Genomic DNA, 15,085 nt, shown 5'->3' with positions numbered 1-15,085 from the left:
TTAATAAAGATTAGAGATCCACTAAGTTCAAATTCATTGTTATCACTCGAGCATTATCTGTGCAACTTAAATCACTGCTGCAAATGCCAGAATCGAAAAACTTAACGTTAAAGAAACTGCTCCGAACACATGCCTGGCGAACTGAAATTGGCTTTTAACATTCAATAATCCATCAAGTTGACCAGCACATTTCCAAATTAACCAACATTCCCAGGAAAAAGGACCAAAATCATGAAAAGCTCCACAATTTGTTATCTATCACACTATTTTTACAGAATCAATTTGAAGACAATATTAACAGCAAACTGGGTCAGACTGAATATATTCCTCACAAACAATGTGAATATCCTATAAATGGCTACAAAAACCTTAATCCTGAAAGACTTGGACTATGTCATATGTTGATCACTACCAATAGATTGTCCTTGCTTCCGGTTCAGAGAGACATTTATAGCTTTGGCTGCGGCTGTGGCAGAGTCTTCCCTCTTGACAACTCTTTCAAGCTCTAAAACCTTCTCTGACAACAATGTAACATTTGTATTTGTGGATTGGACCAATTTGTTTGCAGTTTCCAGAGCAGTGCATAACTGGTAACCGGGAAAAAACAAATGAGTAAAAAAAGGGAAACAGTCAGATAACTGAAAATAACTATTTTCCTCGAGTAACTGCCCTTTTAGGAAACAAACTGAGTATAGAATAGTGCAATAACCTAAAATCTAGAGCAAAAGTTGTATGCAAGAATTACATAAAGGGGAAATTGAGGGTCGTCAAGAACAGCCTGCCTGTTTAAGTCATAAAAGATAAAGTTCACAAACCACCATTATGCCTAACGGTGGAAATTTGCAACAAGACCCATCAAACTGATACAAGCACAGTACAAAGTTAGTGGATTTAGATTTTCATAACCAATTTATTAAACATGTCAAGTTCAGGTTTAGAGTTCCCTACACACAAACCTGTTTATGACACAATTAACTATACAATTAATCATATCATGTTGACTCGTACTTTTTACAATAGACAATAGAATTATGTCGTAACTATCATATTTTAAAGTGTTTAGTCATATTTAGACCAAAATTGATTAAATTTGTGTAGTTATTACTGCAAATATTTTGGAAAACATATTAAAATAAACATGTTAAATGGGCAAAATTATAGAAAAAAATCTTAAACTATGTTAAATGGTGAAAAAATTATAGCACATCCTATATGTGTGTCAGGATAGCGTTCAGGATTCCTGACATGATTAACCAACAATTCAGATCTATATAGGCTCAACTTGGCACGATACAACCACAACACACCAACCCAAATTGCCACTCATCTATGCCTTCTCCCATTTTGCCACACCCAAGATGAAAAAATGATACAGAAAAAAGAGGACATAGAAGAAAAGGTTACTGTCAAACTAAAACAACATGTTTTTTGAGATAGAAGAATCAACATCAGTCCCTTGGATGCGGATACAAAAGAAGCAGTGCCACATCAAGAATAACATAAGATGATGATGGTTCCTACAGCATAACTGAATTAAATACGTGCTATACATACTTCAATACATGTCCAATTAGCTGTAGAACACAATATCCCATAAAATATGATCATTAAAGAAAAGCTAATTCTTCATATAACAAACATTCTTCAATAAAGATGATCCATTACCTTCAGTGTTAGAGCTGTCCATGAGTGGTCTGAACCAGAAAATGCCTTGTTTAATTGATCGTAGTTTTCCTGAAGCAAAATGATTGAAATGAACGTGCTTACAATCTTGAGAAGTAATTAGATAAGTTAACCATATTATGTAGAACCATAAACAAGTTATCCTGCCATGCAATAACCATAATCTGTTGGTGAGCCTCCTGTTTATTTCTTTTAATTTGCCAATCCCCCTGTATAACCATAGGAAGGGGATCAAGTGACACCACACTAATGTGCATTTAACTTGCAAGCCATAAGATGCCATCTCAATGAATAAAATTATCTTCTCAATAGAACAAATCAAGAACAGATTAAACTAAGTCATTTAAAAAGGACAAATTACAGCACTAGGCTCTATTACTTAATGTTAAACAGACACAAAGTTCAACACAGTGTTTTTGGCTTCATCGCTTCGTAAATTTCAGGGTAAATTCGGCTAAGATTCAGTAAATTACTTGAACGACTAATCTAACAACAAATATGAGCTACTCATAATTCGATGACATTGAGCTAGCAATAAGAACTTCTTTTTTTTTTCATTTTGACAATTACCCATTAATTAAAAAACGAACAAATCAAGATCAGACAAGGTGGGGAAAAAATAAACTTCAAAAAAACACGAACATGAAAATATAGAGGAAGAAGAGAACCTGAAAAAGCTTGGTGAGGTCCAATGAATGAGGGGTACTATTGGAATCTTGAACTAACGAAGATGGTGAAGAAGAATGGGAACTGTCAGAAGCTGTAACAGTTTCTCCTCCCACATCGCTTAACAGATCTCCGATTGTCAGGAGTGGCCCTCCTATTCCTCTCATCTTTATCTCGCTCTCCAGCTTCGTTTTATTTTCCATTTTATACGCACCGGAGCCCGGTACGGTGTAAACGATGCCAATTACCAAATTACAATATCTCGATACTCTCTGATATTTAAGAAAACCACAAACAGGGATATTATTTATATTATTGTTCGTTTGAGTCCCTGTAATTAGATTTGGTAATTTCTGTTGATAAAAATAGTGATGTGTGTCATAAGAACGTGAGTTTTTGTGTCTATAAGTATTGTTTATTTGTTTATCTTTTTAATTTTTTTAATGTGTCAGAATATTTTTATAATTTATTACAAAATATGGTAGATAATTTTATTAAATTATTACGTAAATACAGTAGAATTATTAGATTATATTTGATATTTATAAAATAATAAATCTCGCACCAAGTAAATTTAACTTTAAAAATAATAGAGTTATATGACACAAACAACAAAATAATACGATGGACCCGTCCAAATATATCTACCATTCTACCTCAGGAGTGAATTCTTAACAAAATTTGACAATGCATAATACTTTCATGAGAACCTATATGATAAAAACTTCAAAACTCTATGTTTAACTGTGAATTTATAAAAAATAAGATAAAATACCCCTTTTGAATTCACGTTTAAGAGAAGAGCGACTCCACTAAATTCAATGTTTTCTTACATACACAGACACAGTGGCGCTGTGTTATTCCTCTAGGCTCAATCTTCGATCAGGTGAGTTTCGAATCTTAGTTAATCATATGGGTATCCAGAATTTTGAGAAATTAAATGATCTTTTATGTCGTCGTTGTTTTAAATTTTGTTTTTGTGTACTTTTTTTTTTGAACTTTGAAAGTTTTGTCATTTTTGCAGATAACTGGGCTAGTCAAGCACAAGCAGTTAAAAGAGTGAGGACAATGGCTAGTCAGGAGACAGTGAAGCAACTTGAAGATTGCTCAGTTTCCAAGTCAGTGATATTTCAAGAAACCTTTTAATCTGTCTTTCTATTTCAATGGAGTCGAATCTGCAATTGTTCTTCTATATGTTGGTGAAGACTGAAGCTATTTTCTTAATTGGATTATAGTATTTGTGTATTTGAAAGTTTTGCTTGAACTGTATGCATTTACAGTAAGTTCCATCTTTGTGATTCTTGGAGTCTTATGCTACCCTCTGGTTTTGTGAAATTCTTGGGGGAAAAAAATACAGACAAAGGGTATGTAACAGTAGCCTGCTTATTTATATGTTCATTTGGACTGATTGGCAATTCAAATGTTCTTTAATGAATTCTTAGTGCCACCGTGTTCTTTGTTAGAGTTGAGTTGTTAGAAGTAATTAGTTAGTTTTTATTGAAACAAGGAACTGACAATAATATTTTTCATTGTTTTTTTGAATTCTTGATTTATCTAACTTGTGTGATATTCGACTGACACAAGACAGTCCTCAACGACGCAGCGAGTGCTTTTTTTTTCCATTGTATGATATTATAATTTGGTTGGCATACCAACAACTCTATTTTCCTGATGCTGTGTTGGTTGCCTTTTGTGTTGTCAATTAGTAGTTAGTGTTATTTATTCAATTTCTTGATAATTCTCTACATTCCAGAGGTCTCAAATGATGAGTTTTCTCTTGGAACTTTTAAAAGTGCACACAATTTGTTTTTCATATTGATAATAGGTAAACTATGAATACTTTGCACGCTTTCATAGTAACTAGCACCCAAGGATGAGGGTGCTTGAATCCACATCACTGGGTGAGACAAGGTTGTTGGCTTTATCTGTAGAACCCGTGCTCGAACAGTTTACTGCCTTTAAGGGATCCAAAAGTAAACCAGGCTAAGGCTTAGCTCAAAGCAGACAATATCATACTACATGGGAGTGGGCCAGCACATCCATTGCCGATTATGCATTTTGGATTCTGATACTAAGTAAATAACTCAGATATCTAAGATACGACCATTATATTGGTATCTTTTGCAATAACATGGATAGCGAATGATATGTAATATTCTAAGCTATGTGTGGTAGTATCCAGACAAGTCAACTAATATGAGGGTTGGATGTTTTTGACTCAGCATTATTTGGAGAATGTTGATGCAGTGCTCCACACATATCTTGATCACTTAACCTCAGTGATGTTTACCGTTACTGAAATGTTTCTTCATTTTGATGATTCAATGCGTGCTAGTGATTATGGTGATTTTTGTGCTCTGAAAATGTACTTCTCTTTTCAATTGCTTGGCTTGTATTGTTATTGATCCATAATATCCCTAGCTGGCACAAGCTGTAAAACAGAAATGAGAATAATTCAAATCTTTGCTATGAAATACTAGAATTGTATATGAATTGAAGTTGCTATTGCAACATTGAAAGCTAGCATGATTTTCATTTTGAGCTCGTATGTCAGAGTTAGTAACGAAGCATGTATATATACATAAAATACCAAAGGGTCACAAGTTTATGTTGCTCAGCATACTTCAATAGAGCGTCAACATGTCTCATTTTTCATTCATATCTCGCAAAATTCTCTTACCCATGGTAGAATTGATATCCAAGTTATTTTAAAGTTTATGGCCTTTTTATTGATCCAAATTTATGTTGTGTTTCACAATCGAGTGTTCTTTGGATGTTGAATGTCTGCAGTGCATTGGGGACATGGGTATTCTCAGTAGCCGGAGCTTTGCTTGCAATTCCGGTTGGGATAAAACGCAAATCTTTAGCGCCCCTTGTATTTTTTGGCACAACTGGTACTATGCTTGACATCATTATGGGGGTCAGTGCTTGTGAAAGAGAACATGCAGAACGCCAAATGAAGCTATTGGAAGCCCAAAATGCTGCAGCCGATGCTTCTTTAACTGAGACAGGAACTGAGACTTGAACTAAAGTCTAGATGACCATGTATCTCTGTATGAGGGTGCTCTGAGTTCGTTTTTCTTGCTGTAGGAGACTCGCTCATTTAGAATATCAGTTCTCTTTGCCTTGATTTTCCGTTCGTCTTTTCATTGCACGATCAATGACTTTGATGTTGTTCAGGCATACTATAATATCAGCGAATAAAAATCAGAGTGTTCATCCAGAAAGGAGATGCTTTTTCATAAATGTGCTTGCGTTTGGCAGCCAAGAGGAATTGGTGGAAGCTTGAGAATTGAGATGTGCTTTTCCACGTCACTTCTACAATTCTATTCAACCGCAAAATGTCCTCCAATTTATCCAGTTATTCTCCTTTGCATGAGCCTAATTTGGAGTGCACTTTAAGTCGTCAAAAATCAGAAACTATAAATGGAAGAGTTTTTGGCCAATCTTTAGCGCAAGCATGTAACATAATATTTACACCCAAATTTAATGAATATATTTTTCGGCGATTAGTGACAACGCTATTTCATCACAAAGCATGGAGCCCAGACAGGAACCATTTCAAGCCTTCCATTTTCCCTATGTAAGCTGGAATTTATAATCACCCGAAATTTCAAGGGACTGTTTTTCCTTGCTCCAGCAGCATTTTCAGAAGAATTATCCAAATCAGATAAAAGTACTTACTAGCACATTGGTATTTTTTCCTTCCCCTACAGAGTCTTATCTGCATCTAATAAGCAAGACCCCACAAATGCTTCTGCAGTCATCTTGCGAAGATTAGTAGCTTTGGGGGTATAATGATTCTCCTTTTGAACACCTCCTGGATGAGGGGACTGATCATGATCTTTACCTCTATAGCACTGGTAGACTCTTTCAGCCCTGATGTTTCCGAACAAAAATTCAGCCGCCTTGTTTCTGATGAGGAGGGGCATGTATTCCAATTCATCCCCGACATATATAACTGCAGTAAAAAGCCAGAGAGACTAGCATTAGCAATGGCCAACAAGTTCAAATGAAAAAAGTTGCATTATATTAAATCGACGCTCCAAAAAGAAAGCCGCAGGCTTATAAATTCAAGAAATGAATTGTACCATAAAAGGCCTATAGATCAAGCCCACTGCATGACGGCGATTTGAGCATCGTTCACGGTAGAGTAGGGCACAGAGTTTTGCCCGAATGTGGACCTGCCGTGTGGGGGAAAAAGACAAAAAAAAAAGTTAGATAATCATAACAATTGCCTTATAGAAAGCATTCAGAATTCATTTTCTTGCATAATTGCGAACCACATGGCTAGCAGCCTGTACAAATGAGATCTTCCACTAAATCTTTATCCTCTGTTCTACATAGTCTCCGGCTGAAGAACATTTTTTTCACACCCAAATTCACCAAGTGCTTTCCAGGTAATTGGCAGAAAAAATTTCACCAGTACATGCATCGAAAAATTGCCTTACGGGGACTGGTCAATCACGATACTTCTGAAAGCGAAAAACAATCCCTTGATTTTCTTTCTTCAGGCACCTTCCAATTCCTAGAGAGTTGCCTCCTTCGACTGCGCAAGATATTCCCACACATTAGTTACTACTGAAAAAATTATGGATGGTGCAGTCTAACATGGAGATCACACACATGAAGAAAAATATGATTATTATTTGTCATTGGAGAGGGCGAAAAAGGAAAGAGACAACAAACTAGTTGATACATGGTACAAATACAAGCACTAGTACATATGAAAACAGCAGGGAATTTTTAAAAAATTTGGTGTAACGCGTATGTCCATGCGAAAACGAAAACCTTCTTTGTCTGAAAGTACCTGGGAGTTGTGCACTAGAAGTTGTAAAGCAGACTTAGTCCGCTGAACCCATTCTGCGACCTTCGATAGCTTCTCTTTTATCGATTTCCTACTTGAGATCCGGCCAGTAAGTCATCAACACCTGCATGAGCGGAGACAAGACTAAACATTTTTGAATTGCGTTAACTAAGTTCAATGTACGCTTCAAACTCTTTTTAACTTTTGAGATAAACAGAATGCAGTACCTTTTGAAATAAGTGATTCATAAGGGTGGATTGATTGAACATTGCAATGATGAAATATCTTTACTTTGTAACAGTACGACATCACCGGCAAATGCCACGCATTGCCTTCTCAATAGCTTTTGCCACAAAGAAACTGAGAAAAACCGCAGCGTCTCATCTCCCACCGTCCACCTTTCGATGGTATGTACTGGATGGTGCACAACAGTTATCAATAATAATTAACAAAAGAAGAAATAAATACGCGGGTACACGAATTATGAATATGGAATAAAGAGAGACAGACACCTGGACGGGAGTGGAGCAATGAATGGAGACGATAAGCTGAACGACGAAATCGCCGAAATGAGAAGCCGCTTGGGATAAATCGATCAATGGTCCGTACCATCCGATTGTTGACGTCATTTCTCAGTATGCATGCCTAATTTACATTTTAATTCAGAATTTTATCAAGAGTTAGAGAACAGTCTAATCGCTCAACTTCAAGTAGCATTTTTGGCGCGTTATTAATTAATTAATATCGGTTAGGGCTTTATCCCGGTGTTCGGATACAGCGCCAGCGGTACCGGAGCATGGAATGCTATTCTTTTATGCCACTCTTGTTTTGCAAAACGATCCATTAATATGTTAGAGCTAGAGCTCAGATGATGAAATCTCAGCATTATTGTTTTTTAAATCCACTTACGATAACGTCAAATATCTTATATTTTAAATTAAATTAAAATTGGGTTCAGTCTTAAAATATAGTGATGGATTATATTGTATAAATTTTAATAATAATATATCATATTATTCTTGTAAATACATATTACAGCTCAATTTGACTACAGTAATTTAGATGTGTTTGAAATTAAGATTAAGTAGTTGTAGTTTAAAAAATTATAGCTTAAAAAATTATAATATTAAGATATTTAATGAATACTCACTGTTGTAACTTATAAACTATGATAATAAAAAAATATTATATTTTTAATAATTTTATTAAAATTATTATTTAAAATTTACATTTACTATATATTACTAACTTTTATTTTATACTTACAATTTTTTCTCACAGCAATTATAACTTAAAATTTACAACATATCAATCCCCAAGGCACCCTTTGTCTATACTCCTCCAACAGCTAAACATAAACATTACTGTAGTAATAATAAAGGAAGAAATCCGCGACAAAATAATCTGCAATGGAGAACATTAAAAAAAAATCTCACACATTGTTTAACACTTCCATTTCAACGCAAGGGGGATCACTCTTAAGAAGCAGTGAATGAAATTTGACAGCTCGTCATACGTCACTGCAAACGGTGTAAAGAACAAAAATAGAGAGAGCTAAAATAAGGTCCATCTGCCCACCCTTACCAAAAATTATCGGGATGCAGCAGTCCGATATTACATGTGAAAATGAAATATAAAATCCGAGAGCTCTGACGCTCACAATTGAAGCACTGGATTCGGGTGTGAATTAGACTGGAACTGACACCATACAAAAACAAGGGGCAATTCCAGCAAGTAGCTTTTCTTAAAAACAGCCACCAAAGCTCGGAGTCATTGAAGACCCACCCGTTATTTACAACTCCCACCCAATGTCTTGGCATCAATCAGATTCACCAAGCATTTCCAAATGAAACCCATAAATTATCATTTTTTTTTCATCCCTAAAACTCTAATTCAACTATACATTATCTATCTACATCTGGTTACAGCGTTTGACCATTCTGTAGAAAACACTCTATCCTCCTTAAGTACAGGGCTAATACTAGATTTGTCACTTTCAAACACATTTTACCTCATGTAGGAGCTCATGTAGAGCCGCACACCAATTTCAAGCGGTCCATCACCCCCACCGATTGCATTAAGTGCCACAGGAATTGTAGAGAGGAGAGGTATAGTTAAAGGGAATACCCCAGGATCAACTCCAGAGTTTGAAGAGGATCCGGAACACTGTCGTTTAGCATTTGCATCAGTTGTAAAGCACTTGTTAACACTGCCTCCAAACATGCCATGTTCCTCTTTCAGGTCATTAGGTCTAACAACCAATGCAACTTCTTCAAGAGCTTTATAGTTACCAGGACCACCTCTCTTAAATGAACGTTTTTGAGCACATAAACTAAGCACCAATGTAGAAGTAGTGTCAAGCCATTCTACTATCAAACCTTCAACTTCATCATAATATATTCGCCGTTCAATCTGACAAAAGAAGAAACGGTGCATGAGGCTAAAAAAGACATTTAAAATACAATAGAAATCACGGAATACACAAGGCTATGAACTCCTTACAGCCAGCTTCTCAATGTATACGGTCATAAATCTTGGCCCAAGAGCCAACACTCTTGCTTCCGACAATAAAACCTGAAATTTTAATACAAAAAACAAAGACATCAAATTTAACACGAAAGATATGCAACCAGGCTTAATCAAATGGAAGCAAGCATCAGATTGAAAATTACAAGACCTTTCCTCAAATTCAAATGTCATGCACTCATCTACTCTAAAAGTTTACACACAAAACCACAATCAGCAATCTGAATGGTTGTTGGTGAGCCACATCAACCAAAATGCTTAATTAATCAGAGATTGCCCATCTTTTTTGGAAGTTAGGAACTGTCCAAATGTGACAATGCAGAACAACACAGATAAATGGAACAAGACAGTAAGAAATAGCATATCATAACCATATGTCTTGGAAGTTGGGTGTAGAAATGTGACAATTCACAGCAACACAGATTATAAAATGATACAATGGATCAAAACACTAAGAGATAGCATTATCACGTTTAATATTTAACTATAGTAAGTTCACAATGCACAGCAAATATATTGCAACACCACAGAAACAACATATCATAGGTCCCAGCAATAACATGAAGTCTGTCATATCGAAACAATGGTCAAATAGTATTATCTAGTCTATTGTAACAAAAGTCTCCCCCCCCAAACAAAAAAAAAAACAAAAAACCCGACTCGTATGCCTGATGGCCTCATTATTGATAAATCAACTGAATTATACCTAAAAAGATTTAAAATAGAAATTTATTCCTTTATTGTTTACCCTAACCATTTCTATACTCAATAGCAGGCTGAAATTTATTTTAAATTTGATTAATTCAGCTATCCCTCATATCAATTCCTTGTTACTAAGTTTAGCACATGTCATAGTTGCAGCTATACATAGATGATAGAAAAAGAGGTGAGATATAAAATTAGGCAACTAAATAATACCTCTTTTTTCTTCAGCAAAATCCACATATAGAGTTTCACACAGGCATCCTTAACATTCCTACAAGCGAGCTTTCGATCATTACAATGTGTAGCAACATTCACGAGTATATCAGCACAGGGAACTCCATATTTTAATGCTGCAACTGATAATGCTTCCCTGCCTTCAAGAGATTCTGCAGCATCTTTATCGTAAAAAATACCAGTTAAAAATCTTCCTCTCACTCCCTCCCTATGGTTATTTTTTGGCAACGTTCTTCTATGCTTCCAGTACAACTTCTCAGCTTCTAAAGCTGCATTCAATGTCCTGTGTACTACAAGATCAGGATACCGGCGCAGTGGTGCAGTAAAATGCGTATAAACAGGAAAAGCAAGTGCATAATGACCCCAATCTGTATCATCTTTGAAATCACCACTACAAAAGTAGGAGGCCAATTGCATTGGTCTTGTAGCATAATTGATAAGAATATCAAACAGAACATAATCATCCTTGAGCTTTTCCCGGGCTTGCTCCAGTGACTGATGGAACTGACCAGACGAAGAAGTGTCTAATTGCAAGCCATGCTTAGAACAAAAGACTTCAAACTCTCTGAGTTTACGCATGTTAGGTGCAGGATGCCTCCTCAATAATGCACTATCTGGAAAAGCTCTAGCGATAACTTCAGCAGCTGTCTTATTTGCTAACAGCATAAATTCCTCAACAAGAAAATTTAAGTCCTCTCTTCCCGAAAGCACACTGCCGTATGGAGTTCCATATTCATCAAATAAGAAAACAGGTTTGGAATTTTCAAGTCGTAGAGCCCCATCTGTAAACCTCTTATCTTTCAGTATTTTTGAAACTTCATAAAGACTTTTAATAGATCTAACAACATCAGACCATTCAAACTGGCCATACAACTGTGGCCAGCCTTCTCCTAAGGTATTGGAACTCTCCACATCAAATTTCCCATCAATGATATCCTGAGCATGTTCATATGAAAGCTTGCAACAAGATCTTATTACAGTGCGACCAATCCAGCGATCCACAACATCCCCAGCGCTATTTAAATCCCAGAAAATAGAAAATGCAAGTCTGTCTACTCCAGGATTAAGTGAACCTACTTCTTCTGAAAGCAAAACGGGCAACATTGGAATTTTGCGTTGCAGCATATAGACACTAGTTGAGCGAACTTGAGCTTCTATGTCCAAGGCTGTGCCAGGTAAAACAAAATATGACACATCCGCAATGTGGACACCGACTCTAGAAATGCCATCTGATAGCCTTTCAATTGATAGAGCATCATCAAGATCAGTGGCAGTGGAAGGGTCAATAGTAAATATGCAAAAATTTCTAAGATCTTTTCTGCTAAGTAGTTCCTCCTGTGGCATCTCCCAAGGAACGCACGGAAGGCAGGAGAGCGATTCAGGAGAAAATCCAGAACAACAAATAGCATTTTCATATAAAATGGCATTGATCTGGGGCTCCACTTCACCACCTCGTCCAAAAACATGCAAGACATGGGCTTGAGGAAAAGGACTTTCTTCATTCCATTCATCAATTCGTGCAGCCACCAGTTCCATTTCAATAGTTGCATCACCTTCCTCTAATCTTTTCTTGATGCTGTCAGGCAAGTCTTTCACAAGGACCACCATTTTGGGATATTTTGGATGGGTTGGAGTCAGCTGGATATACTCACGATCAGGAACCGACAAAGAGCTCCTGTTCTTCTTCGCATCTTTTCTGGAACCTCCCTTGTAATTAAACCATTGGTTGACATTTAGGAATCCGACAATACCATCCCGACGAGGGGACCTTTCAATGATGGACACAACCCTGCCTGTCGGTCGTTTTGTTGGATATGAACTAATCATGGCAGACAATCTCTCAATTGCATTCATGCCATCATTCTGCTGACTCAAAGAAACTTTCTCTGTAGAGTCCGATGTGGAGGGATGATGTCCATTGATATAATTATAACCCTCTCGTTCAATCATTTCTTGATTATAAGCTTCGCTAGATGAATCATCGTCATGATGGATGCCCTTCTCAGAAAGCAAAGTACAATTAGAGTACTCATAACTCACATCTACTTTACTTTTACCTTTGCAAATATCACTGTGCATCCCATTTGCTTCTGTAGGCAAGTTACTATCTTCTACTATGGAAGAATTGTTTGAAAAACCTTTCATCTTGGCCCATAGTGACAAACGGTCAACTTTAATCAGCACAAAATCTCCCTCCACCTAAACAAGTGATTTTTTCAACAATTAGAAGCAGTTTCCTAATCCTAAGCATCTACCATCACAAATGCTTCATATACGGAAAGAGAAAGAGAATTGCACTTCATCAAGAATCTAGCTAGAAATATAGATCAAGTCCATGGAAAAAGCTAAAAGAGGAAATTGGCTAAATGGGGATGAAAAAGGAAATCCACTTTTACAACTCGGTTTAAAGAATGAACATGAGTAATGCTAGAAGAACTCCAGACTTACAGCTCTGTTTTGAGCAGCAATCCCAGTAATGAGAACATCTGTTTGCACTCCCTCAATTTTGCAATAGGCCTACAATACAGACACTTGCTGAGAAGAAAATGCAAGAAAAGCACCAAATCCCCATACAGAGGAAAATTACAAACCTCAAGTCGATTGTGTGCATTCACACGATACAAGGCTTTAAAAGCATCTCCTTTCTGGCAGATATAGGGCAACAAAAAAACACAAAAAATTGAGCTCGTAAGGGCAGGAAAATTCTATATACTGGTAAGCATAACGATGTATAAGTAACTATAATCTGTAGTTGTAGCTAACCTCTAATGCCTCATTAACAGCCTCCATGGACCAATGCGGAGCAAAAATTTTACATCGACCCTCAGACTGATGGGATGGATTATCATCCTTGTTTGTATATGCCCAACAAGAACTGTCATTGGCAATCGGTTCAGGACATGACCTTGATATTATACTTCCGCAAAGATCGGTTGCTAACAGAAGCTGACTTTGTGTGCTTCCTGACTCAGCTGATTCTTCTTCATTTATATGCATAGTTGGCATTGAACTGAAGGTAACGGTGGATGCTCCGGTAGGATCCTGCTCACTCAAAGGATGCAAGTCTAAATCCTGCTGTTTTGTAGAAGAGCAGTTCATGGATGAGGTGAGATTCTTTGTTTTGTAACCATTTTTTGTCTGTGTTGCTTCTCCACGTATTTCATTTACTGAATTACAAAATGCACGATCAATCATTTAACATAACCAAACTGAAGTCAGAGGCAAAGAATAATCGCCTTAATGCATGACCAAAAACATCCATATATCATACAACAGAATTAAGCTTACACTAAACTTAAATTTTGTCACATTTATCAAACAATTCAAAAATCAAGAACATCACTTGCATCCCAGTGTAATTAATATATAACGAACACATTAAACTCGGTTGCCATATGCAGAAAGAGAATAGTTTTTTTTTTTCAAAGATTCCAGTGCTTCTAAAGTTATGAACCACGCAGCAGCCAAACAGACCCATATTATAACGTACTGACAAAAGCCAAATCAGAAAACGACAACAGACATCATGCAACCCGCGAATTTTACGAAACTCGCGGTAAAAGAAATATAAATAAAAATCCAAATCGAATAGTAATTTTCATAAAATAAAAATTAAATAAAAAAAGATAGTAAGTACCTGAAGAGTTCTTATTGGATCGGCGATTAGATCGGCGATTCTTCTTCTTCTTTTCCTTGTCAACAACCTCATCGACCACCATAGGTTGAGATTGCTCAACGGCGCTCCCTCCTCTCATAATTTAACCAAACAACAAAATTCAAAAGAAATATCGAGACAAATCAAAAATAAAACAAAAACCTAGATCAGATTAAAAACTCAAGTCGTGGCATCTTCCGAATAGATGAAAAAAAGTATCAAAACGGAAGAAGCAGCAGGAATTGAGATGTTAATGAGGAGAAACTAGGTGAATCTGAAAGATGAATTTAGAAGGCCAAGGGAAGATAAGAGAGGGGTTAGGCTTAGGGATTTATATGAGTCTATGAGAGAGAGAGTGTGTCTGTGTGTGTGTGTTTGTGGTGAGAAAAGGACGTGATGATTGGTCGGCGACTCGGCGTAGACATAAGGCGCCGACTTTCGATTACTTTGTCTTCCCTCTTATCTTTCTTTTCTCTCGCTTTCCTTTTCTTTATGTAATTTTTTTTCTTTTTTCATTTTTCTTTTTTTCTTTTTTCTTTTCTCTTCCTCACTTCCTTTTATTTTTTTTGCCTTTTTTATATATTATTTTATTTGGAGTAAGATGCTAGGGTAGCTGGATCTTATGCCACGTGTTGTGCTTCTTTCTGACTCTAACTATTCTTTTATTTTTTTCATAATTACTGTTAACAATTTGTCACCGCTAGATGCTCAATTGCGCCCCCCCCCCCCCCCCACTTTTTTTCCAGGTATAAAAATCCCCGGGTTTAAAAAATTATGGTATTTTTTTGATCCCGCTATTTACAAATGTG

At 36.4% G+C, this 15,085-nt stretch overlaps 3 protein-coding genes and 1 long non-coding RNA gene across 4 annotated transcripts; 1 reads left to right on the top strand and 3 right to left on the bottom strand.

Annotated features, from left to right (window-relative positions):
• Nucleotides 1-139: 139 nt before the first annotated feature.
• On the bottom strand, nucleotides 140-2,600 carry LOC18040549. Its single transcript, XM_006434084.2, has 3 exons — nucleotides 2,352-2,600; nucleotides 1,666-1,734; nucleotides 140-587 (listed from the first exon to the last, which is right to left on the bottom strand). Exons 1-3 carry the CDS (start codon nucleotides 2,550-2,552, stop codon nucleotides 390-392), a joined length of 468 nt encoding a protein of 155 aa, XP_006434147.1. The 5' UTR covers nucleotides 2,553-2,600; the 3' UTR covers nucleotides 140-389.
• Nucleotides 2,601-3,148: 548 nt separating this feature from the next.
• LOC18040141 lies at nucleotides 3,149-5,997 on the top strand. Its single transcript, XM_006434083.2, has 3 exons — nucleotides 3,149-3,235; nucleotides 3,374-3,467; nucleotides 5,140-5,997. The coding sequence occupies exons 2-3, from the start codon at nucleotides 3,418-3,420 to the stop codon at nucleotides 5,372-5,374; spliced, it is 285 nt and encodes a 94-aa protein (XP_006434146.1). The 5' UTR covers nucleotides 3,149-3,235; nucleotides 3,374-3,417; the 3' UTR covers nucleotides 5,375-5,997.
• A 36-nt stretch (nucleotides 5,998-6,033) lies between these two features.
• LOC112097646 lies at nucleotides 6,034-7,470 on the bottom strand. Its single transcript, XR_002905113.1, has 4 exons — nucleotides 7,384-7,470; nucleotides 7,160-7,280; nucleotides 6,441-6,898; nucleotides 6,034-6,310 (listed from the first exon to the last, which is right to left on the bottom strand). It is a non-coding gene; the product is annotated as an uncharacterized LOC112097646 (long non-coding RNA).
• Nucleotides 7,471-8,578: 1,108 nt separating this feature from the next.
• LOC18040140 (DIS3-like exonuclease 2) lies at nucleotides 8,579-14,759 on the bottom strand. The gene is made up of 7 exons (XM_006434082.2): nucleotides 14,259-14,759; nucleotides 13,385-13,788; nucleotides 13,213-13,266; nucleotides 13,070-13,138; nucleotides 10,601-12,820; nucleotides 9,659-9,730; nucleotides 8,579-9,568 (listed from the first exon to the last, which is right to left on the bottom strand). The coding sequence occupies exons 1-7, from the start codon at nucleotides 14,374-14,376 to the stop codon at nucleotides 9,164-9,166; spliced, it is 3,342 nt and encodes a 1,113-aa protein (XP_006434145.1). The 5' UTR covers nucleotides 14,377-14,759; the 3' UTR covers nucleotides 8,579-9,163.
• Nucleotides 14,760-15,085: the final 326 nt, after the last annotated feature.

Source organism: Citrus clementina, unplaced genomic scaffold (assembly GCF_000493195.1).
Source record: "Citrus clementina cultivar Clemenules unplaced genomic scaffold, Citrus_clementina_v1.0 scaffold_5, whole genome shotgun sequence".
Classification (NCBI taxonomy): domain Eukaryota; kingdom Viridiplantae; phylum Streptophyta; class Magnoliopsida; order Sapindales; family Rutaceae; genus Citrus; species Citrus x clementina.
Note: the sequence above shows the minus strand (reverse complement) of the source record. Positions and strands in the feature narration are given on the sequence as shown.